This window comes from Lolium perenne, chromosome 3 (genome assembly GCF_019359855.2).
Source record: "Lolium perenne isolate Kyuss_39 chromosome 3, Kyuss_2.0, whole genome shotgun sequence".
NCBI lineage: Eukaryota > Viridiplantae > Streptophyta > Magnoliopsida > Poales > Poaceae > Lolium > Lolium perenne.
The window spans coordinates 53,763,151-53,786,849 of NC_067246.2; the positions used below are offsets into that span (position 1 = coordinate 53,763,151).

At 43.7% G+C, this 23,699-nt stretch overlaps 2 protein-coding genes across 2 annotated transcripts; one reads left to right on the forward strand and one right to left on the reverse strand.

Annotated features, from left to right (window-relative positions):
- Window positions 1-8,336: 8,336 nt before the first annotated feature.
- On the reverse strand, window positions 8,337-9,653 carry LOC127338151 (uncharacterized). The gene has a single exon (XM_051364388.1). The coding sequence runs from the start codon at window positions 9,650-9,652 to the stop codon at window positions 8,576-8,578; it is 1,077 nt and encodes a 358-aa protein (XP_051220348.1). The 5' UTR covers window position 9,653; the 3' UTR covers window positions 8,337-8,575.
- Window positions 9,654-14,260: 4,607 nt separating this feature from the next.
- Window positions 14,261-20,684, forward strand: LOC127341233 (ribosome biogenesis protein BOP1 homolog). Its single transcript, XM_051367024.2, has 17 exons — window positions 14,261-14,472; window positions 14,596-14,727; window positions 14,850-15,004; window positions 15,383-15,500; window positions 15,957-16,058; window positions 16,350-16,509; window positions 16,690-16,798; window positions 16,899-17,001; window positions 17,127-17,277; window positions 17,414-17,546; window positions 17,623-17,729; window positions 17,814-17,884; window positions 17,973-18,033; window positions 18,315-18,542; window positions 18,707-18,791; window positions 19,575-19,753; window positions 20,364-20,684. Exons 1-17 carry the CDS (start codon window positions 14,380-14,382, stop codon window positions 20,447-20,449), a joined length of 2,073 nt encoding a protein of 690 aa, XP_051222984.1. The 5' UTR covers window positions 14,261-14,379; the 3' UTR covers window positions 20,450-20,684.
- Window positions 20,685-23,699: the final 3,015 nt, after the last annotated feature.

Genomic DNA, 23,699 nt, shown 5'->3' on the forward strand with positions numbered 1-23,699 from the left:
AATTTTGATTGTGCACTAACCCTCTAATGAGTTGTTTTGAATTTGGTGTGGAGGAAGTTTTCAAGGATCAAGAGAGGGAGATGATACAATATGATCAGGGAGAGTGAAAGCTCTAAGCTTGGGGATGCCCCGGTGGTTCACCCCTACATACTTCAAGAAGACTCAAGCGTCTAAGCTTGGGGATGCCTTGGGCATCCCCTTCTTCATCGACAACATTATCAGGTTCCTCTAGTGAAACTATATTTTTATTCCATCACATCTTATGCACTTTGCTTGGAGCGTCTGTTGTTTTTTGTTTTTGTTTTGTTTGAATAAAATGGATCCTAGCATTCATTGTGTGGGAGAGAGACACGCTCCGCTGTTGCATATGGACAAATATGTCCTTAGGCTTTACTCATAATGTTCATGGCGAAGGTTGAATCTTCTTCGTTAAATTGTTATATGGTTGGAAACGGGAAATGCTACATGTAGTAATTGGTAGAATGTATTGAATAATTTGATACTTGGCAATTGTTGTGCTCATGTTTAAGCTCTTGTATCATATACTTTGCACCTATTAATGAAGAAATACATAGAGCTTGCTAAATTTTGGTTTGCATAATTGGTCTCTCTAAGGTCTAGATAATTTCTAGTAAGGGTCGAACAACAAGGAAGACGGTATAGAGTCTTATAATGCTTACAATATGTCTTTTATGTGAGTTTTGCTGTACCGCTTCATACTTGTGTTTGTTTCAAATAGCCTTGCTAGCCTAAACCTTGTGTCGAGAGGGAATACTTCTCATGCATCCAAATCCTTGAGGCAATAACTATGCCATTTGTGTCCACCATACCTACCTACTACATGGTATTTCTCCGCCATTCCAAAGTAAATTGCTTGAGTGCTACCTTTAAATTTCTATCCTCTACCTTTGCAATATATAGCTCATGGGACAAATAGCCTAAAAACTATTATGGTATTGAATATGTACTTATGCATTTTATTTCTTATAAGTTGCTTGTTGAGCGATAACCATGTTCCTAGGGACGCCGTCAACTACTCTTTGTTGAATATCATGTGAGTTGCTATGCATGTTCGTCTTGTCTGAAGTAAGGGCGATTTACCATGAGTTGAATGATTTGAGCATGCATATTGTTAGAGAAGAACATTGGGCCGCTAACTAAAGCCATGATCCATGGTGGAAGTTTCAGTTTTGGACAAATATCCTCAATCTCATATGAGAAAATTAATTGTTGTTGAATGCTTAATCATTAAAGAGGAGTCCATTATCTGTTGTCTATGTTTTCCCGATATGGATGTCTAAGTTGAGAATAATCAAAAGCGAGAAATCCAATGCGAGCTTTCTCCTTAGACCTTTGTACAGGCGGCATAGAGGTACCCCTTTGTGACACTTGGTTAAAACATATGTATTGCGGTGATAATCCAGGTAATCCGAGCTAATTAGGACAATGTGCGGGCACTATTAGTATACTATGCATGAGGCTTGCAACTTGTAGGATATAATTTACATGATGCATATGCTTTATTACTACCGTTGACAAAATTGTTTCTTGTTTTCAAAACCAAAGCTCTAGCACAAATATAGCAATCGATGCTTCCCTCTGCGAAGAGCCTTTCTTCTACTTTTATGTTGAGTTAGTTCACCTATTTCTCTCCATCTCAAGAAACAAACACTTGTGTGAACTGTGCATTGATTCCTACATACTTGCATATTGCACTTATTATATTACTTTATGTTGACAATATCCATGAGATATACATGTTACAAGTTTAAAGCAACCGCTGAAACTTAATCTTCCTTTGTGTTGCTTCAATGCCTTTACTATGAATTATTGCTTTATGAGTTAACTCTTATGCAAGACTTATTGATGCTTGTCTTGAAAGTACTATTCATGAAAAGTTTTTGCTATATGATTCAATTGTTTACTCATTACATTTACCATTGTCTTGGATCGCTGCATTCATTACATGTGCTTACAATAGTATGATCAAGATTATGATGGCATGTCACTCCAGAAATTACCTTTGTTATCGTTTACCTACTCGGGACGAGCAGGTTCTAAGCTTGGGGATGCTGATACGTCTCCAACGTATCGATAATTTCTTATGTTCCATGCCACTTTATTGATGATACCTACATGTTTTATGCATACTTTATGTCATATTTATGCATTTTCCGGCCCTAACCTATTAACGAGATGCCGAAGAGCCAGTTGTTGTTTTCTGCTGTTTTTGGTTTCAGAAATCCTAGTAAGGAAATATTCTCGGAATTGGACGAAATCAACGCCCAGGATCTTATTTTTCCACGAAGCTTCCAGAACACCGGGGGAGAAACGAAGTGGGGCGACGAGGCGGCCAGACGCTAGGGCGGCGCGGCCCAGGCCCTGGTCGCGCCGGCCTAGTGTGTGGGCCCCTCGCGTCGCCCCTTGACCTACCTCTCCGACTATAAGAAGCCTTCGTCGATAATAACTCCAGTACCGAGAGCCACGATATGGAAAACCTTCCAGAGACGCCGCCGCCGCCAATTCCATCTCGGGGGATTCAGGAGATCGCCTCCGGCACCCTGCCGGAGAGGGGAATCATCTCTCGGAGGACTCTTCACCGCCATGGTCGCCTCCGGAGTGATGAGTGAGTAGTTCACCCCTGGACTATGGGTCCATAGCAGTAGCTAGATGGTCGTCTTCTCCTAATTGTGCTATCATTGTTGGATCTTGTGAGCTGCCTAACATGATCAAGATCATCTATCTGTAATGCTATATGTTGTGTTTGTTGGGATCCGATGAATAGAGAATACTATGCTATGTTGATTATCAATCTATTATCTATGTGTTGTTTATGATCTTGCATGCTCTCCGTTACTAGTAGAGGCTCTGGCCAAGTTTTTGCTTGTAACTCCAAGAGGGAGTATTTATGCTCGATAGTGGGTTCATGCCTCCATTAAATGCAGGACGATGTGAGAAAGTTCTAAGGTTGTGGATGTCTTGTTGCCACTAGAGATAAAACATCGATGCTATGTCTAAGGATGTAGTTGTTGATTACATTATGCACCATACTTAATGCAATTGTCTATTGTTTGCAACTTAATACTGGAAGGGGTTCGGATGATAACCTGAAGGTGGACTTTTTAGGCATAGATGCATGCTGGATAGCGGTCTATGTACTTTGTCGTAATGCCCAATTAAATCTCACAATACTCATCATATCATGTATGTGCATGGTCATGCCCTCTTTATTTATCAATTGCCCAACTGTAATTTGTTCACCCAACATGCTATTTATTCTTATGGGAGAGACACCACTAGTGAACTGTGGACCCCGGTCCATTCTTTTAATCGAATACAATCTACTGCAATACTTGTTCTACTGTTTTCTGCAAACAATCATCATCCACACTATACATCTAATCCTTTGTTAGAGCAAGGCGGTGAGATTGACAACCTCACTGTCACGTTGGGGCAAAGTAATTTGGTTGTGTTGTGCAGGTTCCACGTTGGCGCCGGAATCCCTGGTGTTGCGCCGCACTACACTCCGCCGCCATCAACCTTCAACGTGCTTCTTGGCTCCTACTGGTTCGATAAACCTTGGTTTCTTACTGAGGGAAAACTTGCCGCTGTACGCATCACACCTTCCTCTTGGACGGACGCGTGCTGTACGCGTATCAGTCGACGAGGAAGGGCCCCCGCCGCTGCCACGCCCCGTGGGTCTTTGTCCCGGAGGCGCTACCAGCGGCGGCGGCGGCGGTTAGGGCTGGGAGGCCGGGAGGCTGAGAGCTGTAGACTTAAGTCCTATTTTGCATGGATATTTTTGTCAGATTATGAAATGGCTAATGGACGCATTCGGCTTCCACAACTTACCTGCGGCGCCAACATCCATCTGCTGCATGTGTGTTGGGGTGGCCCCAGTGCGAGCATTACCTCGAGCTCCAGCAGCGCGCTGACCAACTTCATCATGGCAGCAATAGTGGGGTGGGGAGCTTCGGCAGGGGGGACTCACAGCGGTGCACCTTGACCACGGGGGATTGGAGCATATGTAGCACCAAACAAGATATTTCTTTTGTCAGATGAGAGAGATTTGGAGGTAGAGGGAGGAAGGGAGATCCATCAAAATGAATAAAGTGGATGAGAAAATGAAATCGAGGAGTGGTGACGGGGTTTGATGCAATTCTTCGAGAGGGCTCGGGAGCTAAGTGGAGATAGTGGAAAGGAAACGTGACAATCAAGTGGAGAGGAAATGTGCCGATCAACATGGAAAGCACCGCTCTAAAACACAACCGTTCTAAACCCCCACTACAATCACCGACAAATTTTCAACCAAATTAGATTTTTTTAGACATGCCACATTAGATTTTTGCTTAGTTGGAGGAAAGAGAATGAAGAGAGAGAAAGTTGCCTTTCCTTAGCTAAGAGATCATCTCTTATGAAATAAAAGAAGACTATTTTCTCCATTGTATCACATATGTCTTCCCTTAGCAACAAATTTTCAACCAAAATTTAATTAATATTAATTGCTAGAGATTGCTATAAGAGATAATGCATTATATGACTTATATATATTGCCTTCTCTAACTGATGTGGCGTGATAAGGGAAGAAATGTCTTCTCTACTATTGTACATGCCCTTATAACAATACAAAGGAAGGCAGCCCTAGAAACCGGTAAAAAACAACCGTTCTAAACCCCCACCGGGGCTCCTCTACAGTCGTGTTGTTACAGCATGGATGTTGTAGCTTTTGTGTCAGCCGTCCAATTCCCATCCAAAGGTTCCCTTTCCTTAGCCTTAACTATCTTGTTAATTAAGAAAACCAACAAGCTGACGCCAGAGATGAGAGATGCCACAACGACGCCATGGTCGTCGTGCTCCTCGCATCCGCTAGCTCGGATATCCGCACAACTGAGCAGGTGAAACTGAAATGCACAACACCGGCACCGTCGACGGTGTCGACCACGCTCGCCTCGTAGAGACGCTGCAGTATTCGATCACGATTATGGCGGTTGCAAAATCCTTAGCATAGTACAAAAGCACGAATGGAGAAGTGGTGCAGGGTGAGGCCGAGCTGAGCCTCGTCAGCCAGGTCTACATGAGAACGTGAGACGGTAATCATCACCACCACGGCGAGTTGGAGCTCTACTTCCATGGCGACCATGCCAGCCGAGGGAGTGAGGATGCAGATGTTCACGCCGTCGTGAGGGAGGGAGGGGATCAGGGTAACTCCTCAGTGCGCCTCGTATCCATGAGAACAGGGGCCAAGCGGGCCGCCGCCTCCTCCTCCGAGCGACCTCACTGCAAGTGTAAGCTAGGCGCGACGCACCCGTGGCAACAGTCGGCGAGGAGGGGCCCCGACGCGGAGCCTGCTGGTGAGGCGGTGGCTGATGAGTTCTCCGAGGTGCTTGCTGACGGGGAGCGACGCGCCGCCTTGTGCCCTCATCTTTGTCCACCACCGAAGGGGATCTCGGCCGCTTGCAATCGATAGACTCGTGCCCCTTACCGCCGCACTTGATAAACTTTGGAATCCAATAATGCTGCTCTGTGCAAGATGTTTGAGGATCACCGCCGCCACGCCCATGGCTTCCTCGGCGTCTGTCCATCACTGCGGTATTTTTTTCAGTTAATACGGTGAATTAACTAAGAGGTAGGGGAACCTTTGGATTGCGGCGGATGGCTGATATAAGAGCTACAGCATAGGCACTGTAATACCACGACTGCAGAGGAGCCCAGCCCACCCCCACCACAGTCACCAGCAGCGCTTATAACAACTAGATGATACCCCGCGGCGTTGCTGCGGGAATTTATGAAACTAAGTTATATGTATGGTAATGTGGGTTGAATGAAAAAATTGGATAATAGAGTATTAGCACAAGCAAGCATCAAAGTGACATGCAAATTATCCAAGTAAAATGTCTAATTGGAAAAAAATGATATTTCAAAAGTAAATTGAACGTTAAGAATAACATAAGTGAGTCAAATTAATGAGGCATTCTTATTCTATAAGTAACTGTTTTTCAGAAGTATCTAAACACAAATGTTGTAACTGAGTATAAATTCATTTACAAAAAATTAAATACATACATTCACATAAATTAAATAGTGAAGGATATTTTGGATGTGGTCGATATTGTCAGCAAAATGTTGGAATGAAACTATGAGCAGAAGCTATATGCACTCTCTTGTCAAAATGTGGGATTACTTTCTGTATTTCCTGCATACAACGAAGGTACTATAAAAAGCCTTATATAATTCTTAATTGAATAGAAATGTACTAACATGATAATTAGCATGGCAACAACGAAGCTATATAGTTCACAGTTTAACCACTAATACGGAAATTATGAAATTACTTCTTGCACACTGGAAAAATACATATAAAATTTCTGGAAAAAATGTGAATAAATGATAGTATAATCATGGAGAAGACTATTCACTCAATTCTGATTTGAATGCTGAACACAATACATCAAAAGTGACAGGTTTTACATTTAGTTTCTCAACCTGCATTCCTTGATTGTATGTTCCGTAGATTAGGTAAGAAAAATGCAATCAGAAGGTATATTGATTTAGTTAATGATTGTGTAAAAAATGCTAAACTTGATTTTTTTTTTTGGTTCAAATGTTGCAACACATACAGGTTAGAACTGGCAAAATTACTGTACCAGCTTCCTAATACTTTTATGCTGATGAAATTTTGTGCTTGGGCTAATCTTCAAAACCCTCAATTCCAAGAGTATAATAATGATTTTGATCCCTTAATAAGAAACCATAAGTCCACATGATTAGGTTGAATAGATGTAGCAGTTCTATACCTGATCGAAGAACGAAATAGTAAGTATAATAATGCTTAGAGTAACCTCCATATCTGAAGATTTAGAAAAAAAACTGAAGCTCACGTCATCAATTTCTTACATTCCAATATCTGCAGAATAAATCTTACATTACGTAAACTCTAAGCACCAATCTATTTGCATGCAATCCAATCTAGGCAAAGAATCATCAACCAAACCAGAACGGCTAGAGGAACATGAAACAGATAAGGAAGTATGTAGTCTGATACATCTGCAGCTGGTGGAGTGGTGTCACTTACTGGAATTAAGAGAAAAAACATGTCACAAATCACAATGGTAAATTGGATAACACATCAACCCCAAACCTGACAGTGGAGGAGGTAAAATGACTATGCATGAAATGCCGGAGACCAGGCACGCTGGAAAACTCAAATCCTTATAAATGGATGTGATAGCTGCTCCTTGCCTGGACTTTGCTTGCTGGTCGTTGGGGAGGCCTCACCAGTCACCAGGGGCGTTTGAGATTCCAATCAGCGGGTTGGCGCAGGAACACAGCCACTCAACTGCAGCAGAAACAATGAGAATGGAGCTGCTCCACTGCTGCTTAATGGCGAGAAAGCTACTATATAAAGTCTTCAGCGATTACTCCCGCTTGCTGAAGACGAAGAGATAGAAGAAAATCATCAATGCCAATTGTTCTGGTGTGCTAGTGCTGCGAGGAGATGAAAAGAAAGGTGAGGTGAAGAGCTTCAGTTACCATATGCGACATTAGAATGATATTGGCTTCACCGAGAAATGAAATAATAACATTAAAGATGACGTGGATGACATGGAAAGTTGCAACTGACGTGGCAGGCATGGATTGCTCAAAATACTTGGTGAGGTGTATAGCTTGCATGTTGAGAGAATTATCTTTAGTGGGTTGCTCCAATTTAGATATTATAGATACAAAGAAAGGTAGCCTAGAAAAGGGTAACTGGTAACCCTCACTGTCGAGAAAAGGGAAACCAAAACCAAATAATCAACTGATTCAACGTACCGCGGAAAAAGGAAGTGACGTGTCGTACATAGATAGGAGAATGGAGAGGATAAATAGCCCAGTGCTCAAATCAGTATGGGATGTGGTAAACTTATGGGTTTTTATATAGCTAGTGTATGTTGATCTAAAAAAAATATAGCTAGTGTATTATTAGGTGTAGATATTTGTGTGTTCAAATATGTTTGTGATGTAAAATATGAAAGCACATATGCCCACTGTGTGATGAGCTCCGTTGAACCTTTTATGTGTGTGAGTAATTACGTTGTGATAACAAACCATTAGTGGACAAATGCCTACTGGGATCCGTCAACCTGTATTTTGTTTGTGGGTAATTGGTTGGACATGCCTACTGGACCTAATGTGATATGTGAACTCAGTTGATCGAAATATTGACTATATGGACTGAGATACCATACTCGGATGGTGAGAGTAGCTTTGTTGATGTTGCTGCGATAAGGGTAAGAAAGATTTTACACATACAAAGATTACAAGGAAAACAATCTTATTTATTCAATCTTGGAGGAAAACCATCTTACGCCAGACACCCACGAATCATGCAGTCCAGATCGGTGGAAAAATAAGGAGAAAATATAACGGGTAGTCTAGTCCTCTCTCTCTAATCTGAAGCTGGAGCTACATCATGAGCCAAACACCTTTTTAACTGCTCTGGAGCTGGTTGGTGGAGTGGAGTTGAGAGAGGGGAGTGGAGTGAAGTGAAGTGGAGCTCACCCAAACACACCCTTAAATCTTAAGCCAAACGGAATCAAATGACCTGCCTAACAAACTTGCCGTCAAGACAGTAACGTTTGGACTTGTGCTTGATCATATGTAGTCCCATGCCATCCACGTTCTCCACCTCCACACCCGTAAGCACCGCAAACATTTCACTTTTGTGACACCTGTAGCCCGCTGCAGAAATCACTACCTCTGACGTTGTAAATAACTGAACAACGCAAAATTTGCCAGAGCCCAAAGGCACTAGATACGGCTTGATAGGTATCCAATCTTGCGGTAGCCGGAGATCCAACTCCCACACCTTGTGCAACGAAGGCTGCTCCTCCTCCTCACAGGTGAGGTCACATGCACAAAATCGCCTATCTTCAGACGAGAATCCAAACCAAAGCTTGTGCTCCGGAACATACTCTACGCCGCCACGGAACGGCAAAGACCACTTGCCATGTTTGCTCCAAACACCGCTTGCCGTGTCAAAGGAATAGGTTCCTGCAGCCGCAGTAGATATCCAAATCTGCGAGTCGCCAACCACTGCGTAGGCTCTAATTTCGTATGGCTCAAAAATATCCCCCTCATCATCGTACTCATGGTCATCTTCACTGTAGTCAGGGTTATACACATAGGGTGGTGGTGGGAGAGAGCGCCAGAACCAGCCGTGTGTACAGCAATCCGGCAAGGGTCCATGCACAAGGGCCTCGAAGGTGTGTTGTTGAGGCGGCCCAAGTCTCGAGTTCATTACGTAGAGGCTGTCGCCGGCGGCGATAGAGATGGGGAAAGACTTGGGGACGTGCAGCGTGGGCATGGTTCGGACAGCAGGCACGGCGGTGTCGTAAAGGATGGTACGCCCCCTATGATCCACGCCAACTATGTCGTTCCGGTTGCGGCCAAGAGGCATGAAGTCCATGGATCCGTAGTACTCAGGAGGGCTGCCTGGATGGTAGAAGGACATGGCCGGTTGAGGCAGCAGATCATCCTCAATTGTAGCTGCAAATCTACTTAGTCTTTCTGGGTAGAAAAAGCTCGAGGCATTGATACTGTGCAGCGTGTAGGTGCAGGGGCGGCCTATTATATTGCTGACTAGCACATGCACAAACCGGCGGCTCATCATTGCCAAAACAATACCCTGTGAAAGATGAATCAATGTTACTATCCTGATATCAGAACAAGAGAAATACATTTATGGATATCATATTCTCTGACAAAAATATATGCCTGTATGGATGTAGGGATGATGGGAAAGCAATTAAAAAGTACCACGCCAGGGATATTCTCTATCCTGAATATCCAACATAAATACTGCATTTTTTTTTTAGAAATGGAACATAAATACTGCATACGCAAATGATAAAAAAAATAAACTGTACCAGGCAAAGGATGTGCAACGCAGGATCCAATGCAACTATGAGCGAACCCAAATTCTTGATCCTAATATCCTGGTTATCAAAAGAAAAAGAAATGTGTTGCTTGATTAATTACTTGCCCAGGGGACTGCTACAAATCTTTAGCAGTTGGTCTTAGGAGATGCTTGTGCCATGTGCGTTCTCCGAAAAAGTTGTCAAGAATATAGCTGCATATGTATGTTCTTGGTTTACCGACCTTTTGTTCATTGTAAAAACAATTGTACACTAGTATTTTATCATTGCTACATCAACATATAACAGTATCCAGTTTCTTTAGAAATATATATCCCATAGAGTTAAATACCATAGCTGCAAGAAACAAGAAAAGAGTATCCCATAGGATTACTGATCATGATGTCCTTTTAAGGCGAAAGGCCCAAATGGCAACAGGATGCTGAAATTCTGTTATGCTATAGTTTGTAATGTTTGTTACCATGCGCCCTAGGCTATGTTGTAAGAGCTGCAGCAGTATTGATCTCCTATATTCTTTTAAAAAAGCAAAATTGTGTACATCTTGTGCTAAACTGCTAATTTGTACTTCGTGGATTAATACTCATACGGTTTATAAAAAACTAGATTCTGGGCGTTCCTTTACATTATATATACTCTCTGATATTTATTTAATCTGGTATATTTTTTCCGGAACTTATGGTCAAGTTCTATGTTCAAATACAGTAATAACCACCAAATACAAGCTAGCCCTGTGTAATCCAAACAGAACTGGACTGGAACTGGAGCGAGGGATTGATCCCTACGGACAGAGGCCTCAAAGATCCAAACAAGGCCTCAAAGATTTGCGTAGGTCCCAGGGGCGGGATCTACATGGCGTACCTGATCACTACTGGATGACAAAGTATTGCCGGTACCACCAAGCAAAAGCAGCGGACCTTGTTGATACAGCAGGGATGGGATGATGTAAAACGGGACGGCGATGGCGGCGAGCCGGCGACGCGCGGCTTCGCGGGAGGGAGCGGCGGCGGCTTGGGAGAGATAAAAGAAAATTCACAATTCAAGTACGTTTTGTCAGTTTAAATTAAACTACCAAACGTCTTATGTTTGGGCCAAATATGTTTTGTGAGTTTAAATTAAACAGTCAAACGTCTTATATTTGGGAAAGGACAAAGTAAATGCTAATACTTGGCACGCTGCTATCTCCACCAGATCGGTCATCATCTACTTCTACAACTCCATCATTTGTTAAAAAAAAAAATACAACTCCATCATGAGGTTTAGCCCATCCCCAATATCCTTTGCTTCGAGATCTTAGAGCATCTCCACTCGTCTCCACGAACAGGCCCCCGGTGTGGCATTTTTTCATCCGGACGGCGAAAAATGGTCTAGCCGCGTCCCCGGTTCCTCGTTTTTCGCCGGATTTGGGCTTTCATCCATCCGGCGAGCCCACGCCAACCCCGGCCTACCGGGGAGCGCTCGGGGACTCCGGACGAAGCGAAAGCGCGCGAAACACCGAGATATTTCTCCCGCGCTTTTCGCTTCGTCTTCGCCGCAGAGGTGGACCCGACCGGTCAGCGACACACGCATCGTCTTCCGCGCGCACTAAAAGCCTGCCGCCGGTCAGCTCGCCGCGGACGCGTCGCATTCCACGCGTCATTTAATCGCCGGCACCAGCCGCGCCTATATACCCCGCTCCACTCACCGCGACGCGTATCCCCGCTCCACTCTCCCGATCCATGGCGTTCAACAACGAAGACGGCGCAGCCAACAACGGCTTCCCCCGCCGGTCGCTCCACGCGTGGGAGGGGCACCTCCTCCACCAGGCGGGGTACCCCTGCCCGCCGGACACGAGGCCTCCCGGCGGCGGGTGGCGGCTAAGTGCTGGCGGCGTACCAATCCCGCCGCCGCCCCGGGGCCACGCCCTCGACATCGCCATCAAGGAGGCTCGGATGACGATGACGGATGAAGAGCGCGCCGACCCGCGCCACCACCCCGACAACTACACGAGTTGGAACTCGTTCTTCCTCCGGCGGTGGGAGCGGGAGCTGGCGGCCTACGACGGCCCGCCGCCTCCGCCTCCGCGCAACAACGCCGCAGGTCGCCGACGTTGGTGGAGCGCGCCGGATAGGACGCTGGGGAACTTCCTCGAGCACATCGAGGGCGGCAACTTCCCGGTGCTGACGATGCCCCCTCCATCAAGGGCATCGGCCAGCCACCGCCGGGGAAACAGCTGGCAGCCACGGCGCATGGCTGCCAGCTCGTCGTCTTCCGGATCGGCGTCGAGGTCGCTCTCTAGGTCGGCGCCATCCTTGGCGCCGGTGAAAAAGGAGGCGGCGTCTCCATCGACACCGGCGCGCGTCAAGAAGGAGCCGGCGTCTCCACCGCCGAGCAGAGGGCGCAGCAGCGGCGCCCTCGTCATCCGCGACCAACCCTCCTCTCCGCAGAGCGGGCGGAAGAGGAAGTCGGCGAAGAAGGAGGACGCCACGGCCGCCGCGAACCAGCTCGCCGAGGAAGAGGCAAAGCATGCAGAGGACGCCGCGGTGGCGGAGGCGATCGCCAGGTCGCTGAAGGACCTGGTGCCCACCGACAACAGCCTCCCCATCGACACCGCACTGGAGTGGTCCAGGCGCGACTGGGAGCGCCAGGAGGCGGAGCAGCAGCGGCGGATGCTGGACCTGGCCGCCGCCCGCGCTGCCGCACCATCCGCCGATAGGAACGCCGCCGCGCCCAGTAGGGAGGTGATCAAGCTCGAGAAGAGCAGCGACGACGACATCTACCGGCCGTCGCCGCCACGCGCCGGCGGCGCTGGCCAGGGTACGAGCCGCTGGTACGAGGCGCCGGCTCGAGCGACGACGATGACGGCGGCGACTACACGTCCTTCTACCGCCATTTCGGCATGTAGGAGGCCGCTTTTTAGTTTAAGTTTTAGTTTGCCAATCGCCGAATTCAAATATATGTACGAATTCGGCCTATTTATGTACGAACTCGCATATATATGTTAAATATCATTAAATTTCGCTTATGTTTGTCTGAATTCGCCGAATAACGTCAAAGTACTTGCATCCATCCTGGGCTCGCGGCTGGGAAAATGAGCCTCCCCAGGTCTAATTTTCATCCAATCCGGACGGGAATATCGCCGAATTTCGGCGTGGGGAGGCCAAACGAGTGAAGATGCTCTTATCTATGAGGGTGAGAAGGCTATGCATTGCCATCTGCTTGCTTACATTCCAGCTCTACAACATCGCGGTGAGATATGGCCTTCCCATGATGCTCATTGCTTAATTTTGTCATACTCACCGGCAACTTCTACACACAATCATGTGATGTGTCGTGCTCAGAGTGCCAAAGACAAAGGGCTACCAAAGATCGATTACCGCTGACTCCAAATACATCCGTTCTCATTTCTCGACGAGCCATTGCGCCGCAAGATTCGAATCAAGAGAAACAAATGCATAACTAGAGAAACACCGTTATTTAAAAAAACGTTGATCAATGGTGGAATGATCTCTCCCTTAGCTATGCGTTATTAAATAGGTGAAACCTCTCTAGCGTGCGATTTTTCAGCACGGAATAGCACCACGTTGGTCAACGAGCGCTTCTGCGACTCGAATCCGGGTAGGCTGGCTCGACATCTAGAGCTCTAGCCACCAAGCTAGCACTCGGTTCTCAGGAACACCGTCATTTGAGTGTGTGAAATTTTTGGTGTTGTGGAGTTTTAGTCTATGCAGGATTGCCTATGTGGAGAACATACCATGTGCACCACGTCGAAAGTACCCACTAAATTTCGTAAAAGAAAATACAAGAACAGTTGGTACATGACTTAAATCCAGCAAGTTTTTTTCATTGAGCCCCGCTGCACATAATACACTCTAAGAAAAAATCCGGTGGAATGTACACGCCCTCTTAACTTAGTTAATTATATATTTTATCATGTTTCTATTTTCTTACCACGTCCCCTTTCCATTCGTTGGAATGAGCTTAGCTTTGTTGACTTAGAAATAATAATTTTAATTGATGAGATTTCAGTTAACATCATCTCGGCCCTTTTGAATTTGCACGGATGGCATGTTGAGGTCAGATGGTTCTTAACAATGATTTAGCAATTTTTATTTCCTCTAGATACATCCGTACCTAGACAAATATATGTCAATCAATTTGTAACGAAGGATTCTCGGTCGACTAAGAAAAAAAGAAAAAAACATTAGTTCAGAAAAAAAAAAGTACTAGGTTATCTGGGCCACGGTGCAAAGCCCATTCCGCGAGTTTGGGTTCAATTGATTTGAATTTTCCAAAAGAAGCCTGGTCTGGCCTGGCCCGGCCCGTGTTTTAGTGGGCATCATCATGGCTTTCTTCTTCTTCTTCCGTCGAGCAAACGAATACTCTTCCCCACCCCTGCTAAAACCCTAGCCGGCGGCGGCCTCCTCCTCCTCCCTCCGCCTCTCCACCGCACCACAGCCCCAGCACCCTCCCCGTCCCGGCCGGAATGGGTCGCCCCGACGGAGAGGACAACGCCGACCTCTCCTCCGACGACTCGCCGTGGAGCGACACCGCCTGGTCCGAGGACGACGACGACGAGGTCCGCCACTCCTCCCACTCCCCCGTCGATTTCGACGTATTATCACGCCTATTCTCCTCTACCTCTCCTTCTTCTCTGTCGGATAAGCCTGATGGTTTTGCTGGCTTGTTCGAGCTGCTGCAGGGCTCGCTGTCGCTCGAGGACAGCGGCAACGAGGACAGCGGGGAGGGCTCCGGCCTCGAATCCGACGACGGCCTGGAGGAAGAGGCGGAGGACGCGGAGGCGGGAGGGGAGAGCGACTCCTCCGAGGACGAGGTGATTCAGTCGCTCTGCAGTGCTCTGGCTAGCGGCTTACATAATTCGCCATTTTTAGGTGCTTGCTCACCTGAGGTACTCGGAAAGTTTGTATGAATATCGTTGCTCTTTGCCTGACGCAGGCCGGGCCGCGGAACACTGTGGGGGACGTGCCGCTAGCGTGGTACAAGGACGAGGACCACATCGGCTACGACATCGACGGGAAGAAGATCAAGAAGCGGGACAGGGAGGGACGAATCGATACGTTGCTCAGGAATGCTGACAGCGATACCAACTGGTACGGGGCTTCGAACTCGGTTTTCTGTAGTGTTTGTCGCTTCACGCATGCTGCAACTTTAGTTCTACTGCCAGTGAAAACGGAACTGGGCAGCTGATGACCGGTTTTGCTTTCATCATGTAATATAAGTATAAGTACTTTTGTCATCTCAATCCTGTCATACTCGAAAATTAGCTCGCTTAAGTGCAGTTCTGATATTTGAAAAGCGTCTTATGCTCCAGATTGCCTTTTGTAACACCTCAATACGAGGACTGATTTGTATTTCATCATTGATTTGTCCTTACATTCATACATTTTCTGATGCTAGCTTAGGTGGATCTTATTTTTTTGTTACTAATTAAATGCCCTGTCCTTGCTTTCTGCTGTTGCCAAGTATAGGAGAAAGGTCATTGATGCCTATAATGACGAGGAGGTGCAGATTACCAAGGAAGAAGCTAAGATAATTAGTAGATTGTTGAAGGGAAAGACTCCACATGCCAGTGTTGATCCATATCCAGTAAGCATGACTGCCAAAACTATTGCGTTTACTTGAACTGCTCATTTTGTGACGACTATAAAAAAATAACCCTGTTGGCCATCTTAGTATTTATGTCTGGTACCATCACTACGCTTGTATCTTTATTATGATAAACTTCAGAAGTGGATCCATGTTCACCATGCATAATTCTTTGCAGATGTGTGGCCCATATGCAAGTATAAACTAAGCTTTGTATTTAACAATTAACATGTTAATTGCTGTTATCTACATGCATGCAAATTGAAGTTAAATCTTCTACTCCCTCTGGACCTAAATACTGTCGTGGGTATACTAAAAAAATAGACAAAAATGTGTCTAGATTCATTGAATCTGCGATAAGTATTTAAGGCCAGAGGGAGTTCAATTTATGGTTTCTTTTCATTTTCTATAGGATTAACTATAATGCTCAACATGGACTGATTAAACTTCTCTCAGGATTATGTTGACTGGTTTGAATATGATGGTAAAGGTCATCCACTTTCTAACGCTCCTGAGCCAAAGAGGCGATTTGTGCCCTCGAAGTGGGAGCAAAAGAAGGTATATCCTCAGTCTCCTCTTTTATGTTATTTTAGAGCATTTGATTAAATTTACACGCTCTTTAATCTCTTGTAAAGTTGTAAGAATATAACTAGCTGGATGTGTGGCTTGTTAGTCTGTTCTTTCAAGCTGAAGTATCTTGCTAAATACCCCCATTGAATCGTATCTTAAATATAATGATTTAAGAAATTTGTGCCACAATGAACCACTGATTGTTGGGCTGTCACAGTTTGCCTGCTTCAATACCTGGGATTTTTTATTTACCTTTTACTGCAATGTTCTTGTTGGTAGGTTGTTAAACTTGTTAGAGCCATTCGTAAAGGCTGGATCAAGTTTGATAAGCCAAAGGATGAGCCAGATTATTATCTCTTGTGGGGAGATGACACTGATACAGCAGACAATAAGAGGCAAGGCTTGAGCTACATCCCGGCACCTAAACCAAATTTGCCAGGTACCATGCCATCATTTTGCAATATCCTTTCATGCTTACATGAAAAGCTTTTCGGCAATTATTTTGACATGATGACCTCTGGTTCTATTAAAATCATGTGATACAGTTGCACTGGGCATCTATGTTCCGTTGTAGTAGTTCTATTCATTATGTATGATGCCATTAATTTATCTTATTCAGGTCATGAAGAGTCATATAATCCTTCTGTTGAATATGTTCCCACGCAAGAGGAAATAGATTCGTACCAACTTATGTACGAGGAGGACAGACCAAAGTTCATCCCACGACGGTATAATTTCATTTACATTGCCATTATGATTTTTCTGGTCTGATTCGTCTGAGGAAACTTTGGTTTGTGATCCCTTTATATTGTGTTGTCGATTATGCAGATTTGAATCTCTCAGAAGTGTACCTGCCTATGAGAAGGCACTTAGGGAAGGATTTGATCGGTGCCTAGATCTTTATCTATGCCCTAGAACTCGCAAAAAGCGTGTAAGTGGAGGACCTATCTTCTTTTAATGATTATATATGTGGGTCTTTATTGCTTGGATTCCAGTTTATCATTTATTAGTGTGATGTTCTTTCCTAATTCATGATGATTATCTGGCAATCTTCAGATTAACATTGATCCTGAGTCACTCAAGCCGAAGTTGCCTAGCAAAAAAGATCTCAGGCCATATCCAAGAACGTGTTACCTTGAGTTCAAGGGCCATAGTGGTCCAGTGAGGTCACTGTCAGTTGAAGCAACAGGGCAATGGATAGCCTCAGGTATAGAATGTTGATATGTATCTATGTTCTTCCTGAATACATATGTGGACAATGTGCTGATGATCCAAATGGTAATCAACTCACTGTTATTCGTTAATTTGCTTTGAACTCTGATGTTTCTTCTTCTTTCCTTAAGGTTCATCTGATGGAACAATTCGTGTTTGGGAGGTTGAAACTGGTCGCTGTCTTAAGGTTTTCAATGTTGGCGCTGATGTCCATCGTATTTCTTGGAATCCTTCACCTGATAAGCCCGTTCTGGCTGCTATTGTGTACGCCTTTGCCATTCCCAAGTATATTTTCTTTTCTAGCTTTGCACATTCTTACCATTAATCTTATCTGATACAGTGGCCATGATCTTCTGCTTCTTAATGCTGAGGTGGGGGATGAAGAAACTCAAATGAGGACAAAGCAGCTCCTCCATATAGATGAATCAGCTCCGGAAGAAGATGCTGGTAAGAGTAGTTGTCACCCTAACAGTTCTTATGATGTATTACTACTAGGTACTAGTTCTTATAAATATTTTTATTATATTGCAGATGATAAGAAACCAGCTGTGAGGTGGGTGAGGCATGACAAATTTGATGGAATCACATTGATTCATCATAAGGTATAAATACTTAAGAGTTTCTTGTCATTCTCCTTTCAAATGCTTAAGATTTTTTATTCGCACTCTTACCATCTGTTTTGTTGTTCAGGCTGCATCAACTGTGGAGTGGCATTCAAAGGGAGACTATTTCACCACAGTTGTGCCAACTGATATCCTTTGTCATTAAGCATATCTTTTTTTCTTCGTTTAATTTCTAAGTGGTGCAAGAGCACACTAACTAATATGCTTTAAAAAGAAATTTCTCTAGTTCATTTTTTCAGCGCTCATCGAACATTCTAATTACAGTTTGTGCCCCTGAAAAATGCTATTTTCTTTGTGTCAGGGTTGTGTGCTGTGTGGGTTCTTTCAATTCAGTAATGTAGATATGTACACAGATTCTTCACATTTTGAAGATTTATTCTTCCTATTGTCTACCTTAATTCCTTTGTACGTGAATCAAGGGCAGTGCTGTTGCATCAGCTCTCAAAGAAGCATTCTCACCATCCTTTCCGGAAACTGCCGGGCCTCCCTGTTGCAGCAGTGTTCCATCCAACTCAAAAGATGTTCTTTGTTGCCACTAAGAAATTTGTTCAGATTTATGATCTCCAAAAGGCAGAGGTAGTCAAGAAACTGGAGTCAGGTCTCCGTGAAATTTCCTCTATCTCCATCCATCCTGGTGGTAAGTATGAAATCAACTATATACTAATTTACCAGTTGATAGATCTTGAGTTGGTTCATGTTGTCTTTGTTAATCTGAGCTGTAAATCAGTTGTTAGAACTAATGGTAGTGCAACACTGTTTGTTGGATTGCCATACTGATGACTATGCGATTCTTTTATGCAGGTGATAACGTTATCGTGGGAAGCAAAGATGGTAAATTGTGCTGGTTTGATACCGATCTATCTACGAAACCATACAAGAAGTTAAAGTACGACTTCTCTTACCTTGAACTCTCTTTGTTTCTGTATTTTTTTTTCGTGCACAGTTGTTGAAGATCTTTTTAGATACATTGCCACGTTTAGTGCTCTAGGCAGTTGCTGTTACTTTTGCTTTTGTTTGTCCATATTTAGTTCTGCCAATTTAATGTTTTTTAGAATCTGTATCACATAGTGTGCCATTGATTACTCAATTGACAATGTGGGTCACATGCTTTTGCATCTGATGTGGCTGCTGATTACTCCTTTACACTTGCCTTCGAGTCATGCTTAACTTTTCCTTCTCGATAGCACCTTAATGTGCACAAGCGTTGTCTGTTACTACCTCCGTTCCAATGGATAAGTCTTATTATTTTTGAAAAGTCAAACCATGTAATGTTTGACCAAGTTTTACATAAAAATGTTAACATGTAAAATACAAAATCAGTATCATTAGATAGATCATGAAATATATTTTCATATGATATAGTTTTATTAGTATATCATATTTGTTGATAGCTTTTTTCTAAAAGTTTGGTTAAACTTTACTTGGTTTGACTTCTTGAAAAAAATAGGCCTTATTCATTGAAATGGTGGGAGTAAAGGTCAATGATTTCCACTGTTTAGTCTACTGTTCTCAAATAGTGTGTACTGTAAAGAATGTTCTCATTTTCTCCGGTTCTAGTTATTGCCTTGTTTTTTGAAATCCCATTGGGCACAGTTATTTTTTGGACGGTACCCACTAGTTTTACTGCTCTGTCTAAATTTATTTCTTGTAATTCATTTTCTTTATTCAGGAACCACTCGAAGGATATAACCAATGTTACTTTCCACCGGAGATACCCTCTTTTTGCTTCATCGTCTGAGGATTGTACAGCATACGTGTTCCATGGAATGGTCTATGCTGATCTCAACCAGAACCCACTTATCGTGCCATTGGAGATTCTCCGTGGCCACTTGAGCTCAGATAGAAGAGGTATGTAGTCATACATCACTTGGTTTTCATGATTTGAATTCTGCTACATCTTCCGTCCGCGGATTCTTGTTTGCACTTGTAATTTTTAACCATAATCAGAGCAGTTATATGACAGTGCTTGAACTTAGTTATGCATTATTATGCTTTTCACTGGAAGGATGCAAGTCACAAATGTTTTGCATTGAACCTCATGTTCTGCGGTCCTTGTTTCACATGATGCCAGTTTGAACTGAAGTGAATATTTGTTGCTTGGATATTTTTGAGAATCAGGCACAGAATAGGATCGTGCTGAGTGTGTTGGATAAATGTGCCTTGTTAAATTGAAATAATAACATATATTCATATTCATAAGGAAGAAAGTTAGATTCAGTCAATTGGACAGAGTAGTCTTAGTATTTTGGATCCACAAGGATGCATTGCTGCAAATTCAAGATTTGAGCAGGAAAAAAAATTATGCGTAGATGGAAATTAGTAGTTAGGTTATCTTCTGATGTTGCCAAAAGAACTACACTTGTCTTATAACAGTGACTTGGGCTATTTTGCATTACCACACACTGTTGCCATGTCAATATTGCAAGGCGTAAAAGGTTTTGCTTTTGTTCCTGTGTAGGTGTTTTGGATTGCAAATTCCACCCAAGGCAGCCGTGGTTGTTCACTGCTGGTGCTGACTCGGTGATCAGGCTTTACTGCGAGTAGTGACGATGCTTTGAAGGAAGATAGCACATCAGTTTTATCAGGCATTTTTGGCAGGGCTCCGTACGATGTGAATGTTGTGGTGTTGAACAGTCATTATGTCTCGTGTCTCGGAGGTGTGCTTGCGATCGCAGTTTTGTTACGAGCTATGTTGTATTTTTTTTTTACTTATTATTTGTAACAGTTAGATGAGATTGTACCGTACCTGTGTAAGCAATGGAAAGAGGAGTTTGAGCTATTCCACAGACAACAGCTGTCACAAAGCTGTAGCAATGCCGTCTAATGTTTTTCAGCCGATTTTGTTTGGCTTGGATGTTTGGTGAAGAAAAACTAACCAGCAGCTGCAATGGATGATGCTCGGTCTTATCTCCTTCAGAATTCCCAGTAGGTTTGGCGATAGTTAGGTCTAAGCAGCGAAGCATCAGGATCATGTACATTTACTGAACTTGTTAAAATGGTGGGGACACCACTATCTTCTACCTGGCCTATTTGCTTCGGTGCTTGCAGCTTGCCTGCTAATTCATTGAGGGCAAGGAATGACTTACGGGTGTCTTTGCTCAGAACTTTTAGAGTTAGAAGGCCGATCTAAAAGTTAGAAGGCAGATCTTTATTTCTTTCCCACTGTTTGTTTTCTTCTAGTACTTCCTCCGATCCATGTTATTTGATGTTGAAATGGATTATTCTCTCATATTATTTGATGCTGAAATGGATTTATCTACAACTAAAATGTGTATAGAAACATCTACATTAACATCAAGTAATATGAATTGGAGGTTTACATCTTAATGTTTACATGATTTCATTGGGATGGCTTATCTTGAACTTGCGGAAGCTCTACATCTTAATGTTTACATGATTTGGTTCTGAAATTGTAAACTGCCTCAAATATAAATCGAAGCATACGTGAAGTTTTCAAACCTAACAGTTATAGAAAGGACAAACCAAACCATTCAAGATGGACCCCAATTAGGGTTTTGGGCATGAATCCGGTCCTCTTTATTGCACGGAAAGTTCAGCCGCCCTTATATACTTAAGGGATGAGGACGATTGAACCAACACCAATCAAATAAACACATCTACTATTTTTTCTGTGTTCATCTACTCTTTATCCTTCTTTGTTGGTCTTCTCGTTCTTTGTCGGGCGGTCAGATACTGAGGAAGCCGAAGCGCCGGCTGCGCAAAGCACAACGACAACTTGAAAAGGCAATGAATGACCCTATGTCTGATGAAAATGAGGCGACGACGAAAGAGATGGCAAATCTGATTGAACTTTTGCTGGAACAAGATGAGGTTTATTGGGCCCAAAGATCTAGGGCTAATTGGCTTCACCAGGGGGATATGAACACCTCATTCTTCCATAATTATGCTTCTGCCCGAAGGAAGAAAAATACAATCACCAAGATGAAAAATGACAATGGGACATGGATTGAAGGTACTGAGACGCTAAAGCCTTTAATTCATGATTATTTTTCTAATATCTTCTCTTCGGAGGTTTTTCATGTAGATCCCAACATGATGGACAAAATACACCCTAGAGTGGATGCGGCCATGAATAATATGTTGCTGGCTCCCTTTGATGCGGACGATGTTAAAAAGGCGGCGTTTAGTATTGGCGATCTTAAAGCACCGGGCCCTGATGTTCTTCATGCAGTATTTTACAAAAAAAATTGGGACATATGCGGAGTGGCGATTACTCAAGAGGTTCTCCAAGCCCTGAATTCTGGCATTATTCCGGAGGGATGGAACGATACTATTGTGGTTCTTAATCCTAAAGTTGATGACCCAGAGAATATTACGCAGTATCGCTCAATAAGTCTTTGCAATGTGATCTATAAAATCATCTCTAAAATGTTGGCTCATCGGCTGAAGGATATTCTTCCAGAGGTTATTTCTCCTATGCAGAGTGCGTTTGTTCCTGGAGGCTAATCACGGATAATGTGCTGGTTGCTTATGAGTCGATTCATGCTATCAAAAATAAAAGGGGAGGTTCTAATGGTACATGTGCTGTCAAGCTTGATATGCACAAGTCCTATGATAGAGTGGAGTGGGTGTTTCTAGAAAATATGATGAGAAAGATGGGCTTTGCTGAAAGATGGATTGAGTTAATGATGGCTTGTGTAAGATCAGTAAAGTATCAAGTTCGGTTCAATTCTGAGGAAACTGATATGTTTGTTTCCACTAGAGGGCTGAGAAGGGAGACCCTCTCTCCCCCTACCTGTTCCTTTTGTGTGCAGAAGGATTATCTAGTCTCTTGTTGTATGAAGAAGAAGTTGGTGACATATATGGGGTTAGGGTGTGCAGAAATGCACCGTCGAAGTATCACATTTACTTTTTGCTGATGATTCCCTTATTATCATGAGAGCTGATATGACTAATGCAACTTCCTTGCAACAAGTTCTGGATACTTATTGTGCTAATTCTGGACAGTTAGTGAGCGTAGCTAAGTCAAGCATTTTCTTCTCGCCGAACACAAATGTGTTGGTTCGGGCAGAAATTTGTGAGACCCTTCATATCAATACAGAAGCTATTTCTGACAAATATCTTGGCCTCCCTGCGCTTGTTGGGGCTGAGAAAAGTGAGTGCTTCCTACATTTTGTGGAAAGAATTATCCAGAGGATTAATGGCTAGAAAGAGAAGATGCTTTCTATTGGGGGAAAGGAGATTTTGTTAAAGGCAATGGCACAGGCTATTCCGGTTCATGCTATGTATGTGTTCCAAATACCAAAAGGTGTGTGTAAACGGATGATGGATGCTATTTCCCAATTCTGGTGGGGTGATGATGAAAATGGAAAACATATGCATTGGTTCACTTGGTGGAAGCTTTGTTATCCAAAGAAGGAGGGTGGCATGGGGTTTAGGGACTTCCAGTCTTTTAACCTTGCAATGCTAGCCAAACAAATTTGGAGGCTGATCTTGACTCCGGACTCCCTATGTGCTCGGGTGTTGAGAGCAAAGTATTACCCTAGTGGTGATATCCTTAAGGCGGGACCAAAGACAGGTGCCTCATTCACCCAGAGAAGTATCATGGCTGCGTTACCCACATTCAAAAGAGGGTACATCACGCGGGTCGGAACTGGAGACTCTATTAGCATATGGAATGAATTAAACAGATTCATTAGTAATTGTAAATCCCAATTTCCAGTCATCGGGCAGATCAAACAGGATCCCAATTAAACAGAATTAAACAGGATTCCGTCGAGCCCTGACAGCGCCAAGGGCAGGGGCGGTTTTTACAAGAGTTAGTGAGTTGATC

Coding starts and splice junctions, on each gene's coding strand:
- LOC127338151 (XM_051364388.1), bottom strand. CDS start 9,652: ATGATGAGCCGCCGGTTTGTGCATGTGCTAGTCAGCAATATAATAGGC.
- LOC127341233 (XM_051367024.2), top strand. CDS start 14,380: ATGGGTCGCCCCGACGGAGAGGACAACGCCGACCTCTCCTCCGACGAC. Junction 18,543..18,706: donor TATCTCCATCCATCCTGGTG/GTAAGTATGAAA, acceptor TCTTTTATGCAG/GTGATAACGTTATCGTGGGA. Junction 19,754..20,363: donor CTTGAGCTCAGATAGAAGAG/GTATGTAGTCAT, acceptor GTTCCTGTGTAG/GTGTTTTGGATTGCAAATTC.